Genomic DNA, 11,169 nt, shown 5'->3' on the forward strand with positions numbered 1-11,169 from the left:
CATTGATCGCCTGTAACGTCATCTGATGTGACGAGGCTCAATATCTTGGGCCATAGACTCCAACTGTTCGGTTCATTTCAACTCACCGTAACTGACTTTGCTGTTGAGCACATGCTGAAATGTGTCAGCGTTTACAATGAATTATTTCCATGTTTGATAAGCAGAACTGAGTGGCAATACGATTACTACCAGACATGAATCATATCTCATGGACAAATATAATAGCAGAAACGTTGCTCAGATATATATTTTTTTATTCCATGCCAACTACCAACACTACCTTTGCATCCACATCAAGTGTGCAGTGAATTGGATGTAGCTAAAAATCAGTTTGAACATTTTGTTCCTTTGTTCTGTCTTGTGATCATCCCCAAGTTACCACAGTTTAGGTATGTGAAACTCACATTTCTCCTTTTTGCTTTAAGAACGTAAACCACCCAAATCTCGCTTTAAAAAAAATCTCTGAGATCAGCTTGTTGCAAACAGTTCAACTTCTGATGATCTTAAATGAACAAACATAACAAAACAAACACAAAAGCTGAGCTTATTGTAAGTGGAGAGACAGGAAACTGGGCCTCAAACAAACATCAGACTCCCAACAGCAGCTTGCGTCTTTCATTATTCAGGAGAACAGGAGGAGAGGTTGGGAACCACTAGGCCACACAACAAGAGTGCACTATTGCCATGTCTGGCATTTAAAGGGATGATAATGGGCTGAGGTTAAAGACACTGTTAAAGAGCGGCAACATTTAGTCTACTGTACGTGTGATGTGGAACCAGAGGGAAGCTTATTCTGCGGGACAGCCATCACTGCAGCGTTTGCTGCTGCACAGGAGAGCTGGAATCAGAAGGCGGTCACCGTCACGCACTGTCTAGGCCTGCTCAGCACCCTAGTCTCATTTACACCCAAATGCACACGTGACACCAGCGTCAAGAGTCCAATCTAATTTTTTCAGTTCGACAAGGCATTAGAACGTGACAAGGCCTTGAGTCAGGGCACACATGGTCGTGTCTATAAAAAAACGAACCTCTCCTCAGGTTTTGTTCTCAGTCTTTGTGTGTGCCTATATCTGTCACCATCATGATTCACATGTGCACACGCCGACAGACGATGCTGCGGGGACAGTAACAGGCTGTGAAGGTTTCATTTGTTATTAAAGCATGGAGATGTGCAGCTCATGTTAAATATTGACAGACTGTCATATTCAGATGAAGCAGTCCGAAGATTATGAAACGAAGCTCAGCTGCTTTTAAACAACATCATCGATCTATTCCTGCTCAATAGATGCCAGTCGAAAAAGGAATTAAAACATTGAGACAAATGTGGTGTCTGGACTGAATAGACACAAATAAAACGAATTTTCGAAACACATAAACCTCTGGGGGACGTAGATTAAAGTATGCAGTAAGCGCTAAAAATAATGAAGCGTACATTAAGCACGATCAATTTCAAATGGGGGATATGATAGGATCCCAAGGTGGGAAACAGAATGAATCTTGAAAATTTGATGAGCAGTACAGCATTGTTTTCGATTGATAACTGGTTTTCTGACCTGTTGGTATTGAAAGGGCAAGGGCTTAAAACTGTAGTTCATTACTGCCAGACAATGAATAAATCCAATGACCGACAGAATGAGGATGTGCTGAATCAGTGGCTTTAAAATATGCTGACTTCATGATCGCTACAAAGGAGAGACGTCGTTTCCTTCCTGGTAGTCAAGTGAGCCGCAAACATTGCAGCTTTAAAACAAACATTCTTGTCTGTGACACATTGACAAAGCACTGGCATCACAGACCAGAGAAGCAATGACCTGAACATCTGAGTACTGCAAAAGTTAGGCAACAAAGGTTCTTAATTCATAAAGAGAAGCTAAAATCATAACTCTTTTTTTTAAACATCATTCATCCTCAATAACATGCATATATTATTTTGAGATTTGAGAGTTTGCTCACCGTTTGTCAAAAGCCTAATTTCATTTTGAGCTGTGGCTGACATCTCTGACATCACCAACTGGTGGCCACGCCTGTTGTGAAGAGCTATTTTGCAGCTGCATTGGTAGAGTAACAAAAGTGCCCTAAAGTTTTGCTTCAGGCTGGTGGAATCAACTTTCCCCTCTTGTAGAAGACCAAAGGATGTGTCTTTAATTTTATTCAGTTCCAACAAGAATATTGATATCAACAACCAACATGTTTTTTTCACATTAACAAAGAGAGTAGAGAAGTAAGAATAATGATCAAGTAGGATTGCAGACATGTTTGCAATGCAGAAAGTGATTTAGAGGAACAAACAGATCACTTCTGCCTTCTATATTTGAATGTGATGACTGACCAGGCTAATGCAATCATCAGAGCATGCACTGTCACAGCTGCTACCCTCCAAAGCTTGACTTAAAACTGTGTAGTTATGGGAAATGAGTCCATGCAGTGACACTATAAACTAAGTATGAACTGCCAATCCCAGCACGGTTTGATCCTACTACAAGGACAGTCAAGAAGCTGGTCCATTTTCAAGGCACACCGTGACAGTGACATTGAAATATACAGCAAACCAAGAATTAGCAAATAAAATAATATGAGAGAGCAAAAAGATAAGACTCTCAGATTAAACACTAAAAACATCAGCAACAATAGAGAGGATCTGGCAGCATGTGTTCGAATATGGACCCAATACCTTTCGAAGTTGCAACACAAGCCATTTCAACAATCATCTATCTTGGAAAGCTGACTTGACAAGTTCTGTTGTTCAACATTGAGTTCTGACAAAACACGCTGTCAAATAAAGTGCCACATAGCCAGTAAACTGTTGGCTGGCATTACTGTGGTCAAACAGGAAAATGCAAGAAAACTTTGGGTGTAGCCTGTAGCTTGGACAGTGACATTGATGCACTGACTTTTTTAAACTGTGTGTCCACGTGGGTCTGTCTATGAGGCTGTGTGTGTTTGTGTCACAATCTGGCCTTGAGGATTGGTGTGAGTGTAAATGCTTTGGACACCATCTCTAGAGTTCTTCAAATGCCCACAACAGGCAAAGGAAATGGGCCTCAAAAGCAATGCCAAATGTGACCTTAGGTACAAAGCCTTACAGTTCACATTGAGAAAGCCTTGTAAAAAAGGGTCGCAGAAAGCAGGCCAAGTGCCTCGGACTGGAATTCAACCACAATCAACACACACTGTATAACTCCAGAAACCCGAATTCTGTCGGTTTCTGAGATGACTATATTTAGAAAGGTGCATTTCTCCATCACAAAATTATACAGAAATAAAAAAATACGGGGTGCAGAAAACAAAAAGTGATAGAATACATTTTTGAGCTCCAAAAAAATTAACATTTGACAAATATTTATCACATATGCATCTGTAGAATTGACAACAATAAGACGGGTAAATCTATACAAGTCATTAGTCTAAAGGCTTTGCAGCAATGAAACAGTAAATCACATTCTGCCAGGGATCACATGACAGGATTTTGGAGCGCACTCTGTCTGACAGATCCAAGTGGACAATGAGTTTAGGCAAAACAAAATTCAAACACTGCATGGACGAACACGATTATATTTTTTTCGTGATACCAAATTAACAATAGCTATTTTCTTCCTCATGTATATGGTGTATATTCCTACAGTACTTAAAAACCTTGTCTTGTCAGTTGGACAGATAGACAAGTGAATACATTGCACCACTTTAAATTCCTGAACCTTCATGAGTACGTACAGTAGTCCATGCATGCAACATTTCTTTGATGCAGCAAAAATCAAAAATTATTTTTTAGACATACAATGTTGAGTATAGAAGAGGTAATTATTCCTTATTCATGTAAAGGGTAATAGGAGAGAAATTATATTTTTTTGAAAATAGTAATGCAGGGCAACAGTTGTACGGGAACATCAGGGTAGCAGGGAGTTCCCACTATTGCATAGTTGTGAGTGGGAAAAACAAGAAGGCCATTCTCTGGTCAATAAGCATTTCCTGTTATTTACTGTGTAATCAAATAGCAGACATTTTACAGCTCATAAACGAAAAGATGAAGCGTTTTCGTTTATGAAAACGAAAACCCACCAAGCAGACGGATAAACATCCCATAGTGTGGGACTAATGAAAGCCATCTAATGAAACTATAAGCTCTATAAAGATGAAGTTTCTAACATGAGAAATAAGTTTGCTGCGTCATTTGTCAGGGTTATTTACTGTTGGGCAGGAGGCCGTGATATTAGAGCCCATGTCCATGCTTTGCTAGACTAAATGGGATATTGACTAAGCTTATCACTCCTGTCAACTTGAAGCACAAAGAGAAATGCTGGGATGTTGCCAAACCTCAGACTGAGGAAGATGTATTTATAGCACAGGGATCAATGCTTAACACAGAGAACATAGCTGAAGCACATATCATTTGATCTGCGTATCTCGTCGCTGCACAAGAAGCTCCATTTTTTTGGGGTCAGCAAACAAGCATGGCTCGCATTTTTGGAGAACAGAGCTACACTAAAGCTGCACGTGTGTCAATTGCATACTCTAAGCATGAGGTCAAATTCGAGACTAATTCTAACCCCACATTTCCATCACCGTCTGGTGACCCACAAGTGACAGCCTACTGCCCGCAGTTTCCACTTCACTGAATTAACAGACTATCGAACATAAACACAAAATGGAGAGAGACATAGATGCACAAGCCATGGCCGGCTGTGAAGGAGATATCATGACAGTGTATCTGACAATTCTCTTCAGAATGACCAGAATAAAAAGAAAGACAATTGATGCTGTTCTTGTTAAAACACTTTTTGGCCCCATATCGGAAAGCTCTCACAACCACTCCCCACGGTTGACAGCAAACATGTCTTTTCAAACCATTACAATAAGTTGAAAATTATAAATGCACAGGCCATGATGACCTTAGAACAAAGAGGTCAACACATCCATCTTATCACGCAGCTGCTGTTGCTTTCATGTACTTAACGTGTTCACATGGCTCATGACCCCAACCAAAAAAAGCGTGCAATATGACTATTCTGACGACAGAGACGAGCAGCTCTCTCCTCATGTATCCATATAAGGCTCTCTACGTCACGGCTGGCGCAGATGATGCTGGGATGACAGCAGGCTAATGATCTGTGAGGAGGATTTAATGCCAAATGGTCGCGAGCCAGTTCTGCAACCACTAAAATGCGTTGCAGTCTTAAGTACCGTGCTACACGGGTTGAAGTGTCAATACCACATCGGGTCCAAAGTGCTCTGCGTCGTTTTTTACCGTAAAATGTGGCGTGAATTGGCCAGTCAAACATTGCAAAGGGATTCCCTTGCAGCAAAGGTCATTCGAGTGGCTACGGTAACTATCTTCCAGTAATAAATAAGACATTACGTCCGGGCCAAAGAGCGAGCGTAGCACACTTTCTAGAGGCATGTAGCTGGTCGGTGTCAGACGGGATGTCGGAGAAGGTTCGGGCTCGGTGATGCTTCCAGCACACCGGACGCGACGCGTTTATGATTCTCGCGGTGCGGCAGTTCGGCTAGCTCGAGCTAACCTAATGCTAGGTGGCTAACAGCGGCTAGCTCCTAAGTCGGCGGTTCTCCTGAGTGTGGAAGAACACGGAATATAAAACAAGAACTCACCGTGAACGGCACATCGTTCACGCTTCCCACCGAGTAGCAGCAATCGCCAGGGTTCACCGCTCCCGTCAACACCTGATGCAGATGCATTTTCCGTCTATTTTAGCAGCAGATGGCTTTTTTAATTATTTATAACGAGTCCACCCTTTCCGTTTCTCCATCTAGCACTGGCTGGGAATTCCATCAGGAATGCTGTCCTTGGAAGCTCGTCTTCCTTCGCATAGGGAGGCGTCAGGCGGATGTGTTTGCGAGCCGTCTGGAGGTAGGTTCGCCCGCTCCTGTCATCTATAGAACCCCGTAAACTGGGCCACTTGTCGTCTCCTCTGTCAACACCATCCCCTCGGTTGGTCGTGAGAGCCGAGGCAGCAGGATCTCTGCAGCGAACCTGACATGCGCGTTCACGACGTTGTCCAGGCACGACTGAATCTTCACAGATATACACCACATAGACTGGAAAAGCAAGACTGCACTGTTCGCAATCTTGGCGCAGATGGCGAGATTAGCGTTCCAAAGACAACGCATTGTATTTGCATCCAAAAGACATTCGTCATTCATGTGAATAAGTCGTCTAATATAGGACTGATTTGTTATAAGCCGCTCTGTGTCCAAGAGATCTATGTCGGTGGCGCGCCAGCTACCTCCTGTCAACTATTTGAGTTCATTGATCATGAACGTAGAGTCAATCCTAAACTGTTTGTGCGACTCTCCGCCAGTGACAAGTATGAAACATGACAAAAATGCGTTGTTTAATATTTCACAATAATATCGTTAACACACAACACAACTACTCATAAATACAAACCATGTCATTTTTATAAATTCTCTTTTACCCTAAAATGCACGGAATCTTTCATTATTGGAAATTTCATGTTAATATTCTCATGAATGTACGCCTTTTCTAATGTTCATACAATTGTGACACACGTCTTGCTCTTGCCAGCTGCCCATTTAACATTTATGAGAGTGGTTGAAGGGACACAGAATTAATTTATCATCTTCTGTTATTTGCTCGAGTCACGTTGATAAGACTAATTGGAGCAAATCACAACAAGCCGTTTCATCCTTTTTCCATGGCGTGATGACTCCCACTCATCCTTTCTCACATTCTCCTTTCAGCTTTGTTTACAGATGAATAATTTGAGAACAATGGCACATGGACGTAGACAGTCAGCTATCACAGATGTGGCTTGGATAATTAAACAGCACTGATATCATCAGGAAGCACAGTCTGCCAGGGAGCGTGACACCCAGAACGACAGCGAGGAATCTGGCCTGACAGCAGACCTGAGATCATGACATCATGTTCAACAGCCATTGTGTTGCACAGCTGCCACTAACGTGTCCCAGATCCTGTCACACACCTCGGCATGAAAGTTTTTTTTTTTTTTTACAATTATTTACAACAAATACTATCAAATACATATCATTTAATTTTATATATAAATACGGCTTACTTCTCTTTTTGATGTAAAAAAAATAACTACATTTGACTCTTTCATTTCACTAACTAATATTGTGTAATGTTGAATTGCGCCTAATCTCATCTGATTTGGTCTCATTATTTTGCTCTACTCTAAATGTTAAAAGAGTCACCAGTATATTCATCTACTAAAGTAATGCAGTTTATTTATTCATTTCCCCGGAATGGTGCACAATGAATGATCGTAATCTTCCATATAAAATTGCAGAGTCAAAATATCAATCGAGAGCCCTAAAATATTCATGGAAAAACAAATCTCTAATTACCACGTGTGCTTGTGTATGTGTCAATCTGATTAACAGGAGCATGTGGACTGGTGGGATTAACTTCTGTATGTACTGCAGAGGTTGATGCAGTGATTGTCGTCTCCTTGGTGCCATTGGAAGACAAAGCCTTGATCTACAGAGAACAGAATTAAATGCATTATAGATTTTCTCATTTCATGGATGGCTGCTAGCAGGAGCATTCTGGCCCTGAGGTGCGAAGCGGGCTACACCTCCCCAGGACAAAACTGTAATAGAACACTGCAACAAATGCACTAAATAAACAAACAGTGATGATTAATCCACAAACATGAATGCTAATATGAAGCTAAATCATGTTGAAAACATGTTCCACTGTCTGGTAAAAAGAAAAAAAAAACAAAAAAACAAGTGAATGTGAAAGTAGTAATACATTTATATGAATCTTTGGTCTGTTTAGAAGAAATATGCCCATAACTGGATATTAAATAAGTAGATGGTGCCAAAAAATCATGAAGAAAAGTGCCAATAAAGGATTTGTGTTACTGTAGTTTGTAATAATGTGGAAATAATTAAAGATTAAAAAAACAACGTCACAATAGTAAGTTCACCACAGATCAGATAGGGTCAATCTTTTCAGTCACTTTTTTGTTGTCTTGACATCAACTGTTAATGTTAAGATCTGTAATCAATGTTCATCATTCAGAAATATGAACTTTTAATTGACATTCTAAATATATCCTATTATTTTGGGGGCGAGAGAGAGGCGATGATACTGCATATCAAACCAATGTAGTTTAGTTAGATATGAGTCATCTCTATTGCAGGAACCTATACAGAGTGCAAGTCTGGTGTAGAGATGATAAAGGCAAGTGAAGTGTTCAACCATCCGGCCCATTTGTGAACAGATGCTTGAATAAGCCTCCGGTCCAGCGCTGCATCTGGTCTTTTTGTCTCAGCCTCTTCCCTAATATTGCAACGAACATTTTCTATTTATTGGTCTGCTCTGCAGCGGATTAGTAGCAAGGGTGAAATTCACATCACCACTTGTGTATTCAAAGACCAATGTATGTTCATAGATTCACACATACGAATCACGAGACAGATTGTGCACAGAGACATTAAGGAAACACTAGGGGATGTGTTTTTCATTCCGTTGTTGTCATGTCAATAATATTAATGTCAAAAATAAGTAATAATTTAGAAACTATCTCTTGAAATGAAGGGCAGAGGCATTGTGTTCTTTAATTTAAAACATCTGTGTCCCCACGTGGTGTTCAAAATAACATCAACAACAGAATGATGAAAAGTCAGACCTTTTCAGGACCTGTAAATACTTTACAACTTATAAAACAAGACTGAAAGTTTGTGAGGTGCAAGGTCAAGGTGCAAGGTATTTCAGATGAATCTGCCATTCTTTTATTAGTTTGTGTTGAGGAAAGTGCCAGTGTGCAAAAAAGAGAAAGAGAAGACTTGCACTGTGGATATTACATAAAGGACACAGTAAACAAACGGGGTATTGCAGATAACCTTGAACAAGTTTTTCAATTTCTAACTTGTGACTTAAGATGAAAAAGTTGATCATAGAGGAACCTAGCGAGTCACAGACAAAGACCTACATTTGCAGTACGAAATGATCATTCATTGACTAAGTTGGTTCTGTTGAATTTAAATGCTAAATAAGTGTAAAACTGAATTCAAATTCAGAACAGTGTTGCACCAAGTGAGAATCAGAAACATGGCTCGATGACGTCACAGCTCCTGTTGACGCATTAGGTGCAGGTAAACAAGCGGTTCAGCTTCGGTATCAGAGAAGAGAGAGTAAACAGCCGTGTCGTGGCTGGATATTCTAATCATGCTATGGTACCTTTTGGCCTGAAAGTTTGCTACAAACGTGTTCTGAAACCTACTGCAATACCCACGGTTCTCAAACGTAAACAAACTACATGTCAAAGCACTGGAGTCAATCACTTGGAGAAGGGTCTGTTCCATTGTTTACGCACACATTATATATTTTATACTGTTGACTCTACTGCAGACAGTACAGCAACTGGTTGATTTTGATCTTCATTTATTTTATGTGACCAGTCACTGTTGTGGAGCCGACAGATGTCTTCATCCCTCTCTCAACCGAGAGTCATCGCTTCCAGATCCTTGCGGTCTTTCAGTAATTACCCACTTTCCCAGCAATGTATCCATCCAACTTTTGGCAATTGCATAATTTAACATTTGGTTAAAAATACTTAAGTATCTTGGGGAACTGTTCTCGAGTGAGGGGGTAAGGGAGTTGGAGATTGGTAGGCGTATCGGTGCAGCAGGCGTGGTGCTGCAGGGGCTCTACTGCACTGTTGTGTGTAGGAGAGAGCTGAGCCAAAAGGCAAAGCTCTGTATTTACCGATCAATCACCTCACCTATGATCATGAGCTTTGGGTCCTGACCGAAAGAATGAGATTCTGGCGTCAAGGTGTCTCCCTTAGAGATGGGGTTGGGGGTTCTGTAACTAGGGAAAGACTTTGAGTAGAGCTGCTGCTTCTCCGCATTGAGAGGAGTCAGTTGAGGTGGGTCAGACATCTCATGAGGATGCCCCCTGGACGCCTCTCTTTGGAGGTGTTTCAGGCGCGGTCAGCTGGGAGGAGACCGAGGGGTCGGACGGATAAGCGGGTGAGGATGAAACTTTTGGTTCATTCAAGTCAATTCACTCCTGAATGCTAAATTAAGGATACTTTCATCTTATATAATCATCATTTTGACAAACAAACAAAGTAAAAAAACACGTGAGAGTCTTTACTGGAATGCTCTGACTGCTCTCCATTTTTCTTCACTGGAGCCTCAGCACTCCACAGTCACGGCATGTTTGAAGCCAATCCCAGCCTTAAGAAGCTTTAGGCGCAGCCATGTGTCACTGGCCCATCACAAGGACACACATGAACACACTCAATTTAAATGTTACTGTTCATGTAATGCCCAGACGACATACATAAGGGACTTCAGTCAGCGAGAGTCTTGCGGGTGTCTGCAGCATTAGCCAGTGCGACTGTGTCCCAGAACGCTCTGCTGCGGCTCCTCCTCTATCTTAGTCTCATAGAAGCCAGGCTTTAAAGGATTTCTGTGTCTGCAGAGATACAGAAGATTGATGGCAGCTATTCCACAGCGTCATCAGTGCCTTTGACAACCTCCTTTCTATTCCTCTCCTCCTTACACTATCTTGGCTTCCCTTCCTCTAACCACTGCGGAGAAGGTCAACCGCTCTTACAGTGGTTAAACTAGTCCATCCGTCTTCTCTCTCTCCTGTCGGACGAGCCTTTGGGATCTCAAACAACCAAGGATGACTTATTGCTGCTGCTGATGTGTGAAATGTTTGCACCAGTGTCTGCTAATTGATTTTTTTTTCTATGTGAGTGAGTTTTGTTTCAATACAGTCCTTTAATCTGTGTCCTGGAAAAGCTGAGATTTGCTCCAATGCCTAAAGTAGTTGACATGTTTTTAATAATTGTTCTGATGCCTGTCATACAATCAACACAATAAACAGGTAGGGAAGAGCGGTAAGTGAATTAAAATAACTTAAAATCGTGAGAATATGCCGACACTGCAGGAGAGTTTGTCTGTGTCCGACAAGCTTTGGTTATGTTATGGTTTTGGTTTAGTTATGGTAAAGCCAAGTTGCAGCAGAGTACCAAATGGTGATGAGCAGGTGACACACAACTGTGGCTGACGCTATGATGCAGTTGATGTTAACCTCCGCGTTGTCCACTTATTAAAGTTTATATAGTCGGGTGGAACCTGCTCATATAAAAATATTTCAAATAAACTCAAGCCAGAGTGAATGCGATATTTGCATTCACTCTT

General features: G+C 41.3%; 1 protein-coding gene across 6 annotated transcripts in view; it reads right to left on the bottom strand.

Moving 5' to 3' along the window:
* Window positions 1-5,997, bottom strand: part of dmxl2 (Dmx-like 2) — a 30,220-nt gene extending 24,223 nt beyond the window's left edge. For 3 of the 6 annotated variants that reach the window (XM_053864943.1, XM_053864947.1, XM_053864942.1), the window contains exon 1: window positions 5,605-5,997. In XM_053864943.1, coding sequence (XP_053720918.1) covers window positions 5,605-5,691 — 87 coding nt within the window. In that variant the 5' untranslated portion in view covers window positions 5,692-5,997. The remainder of the gene's footprint in view (window positions 1-5,604) is intronic. The other 3 variants (XM_053864945.1, XM_053864944.1, XM_053864946.1) reach the window with 1 other exon arrangement.
* Between the last annotated feature and the right edge of the window lie 5,172 nt (window positions 5,998-11,169).

This window comes from Synchiropus splendidus, chromosome 5, assembly GCF_027744825.2.
Source record: "Synchiropus splendidus isolate RoL2022-P1 chromosome 5, RoL_Sspl_1.0, whole genome shotgun sequence".
NCBI classification, from domain to species: Eukaryota; Metazoa; Chordata; class Actinopteri; order Syngnathiformes; family Callionymidae; genus Synchiropus; species Synchiropus splendidus.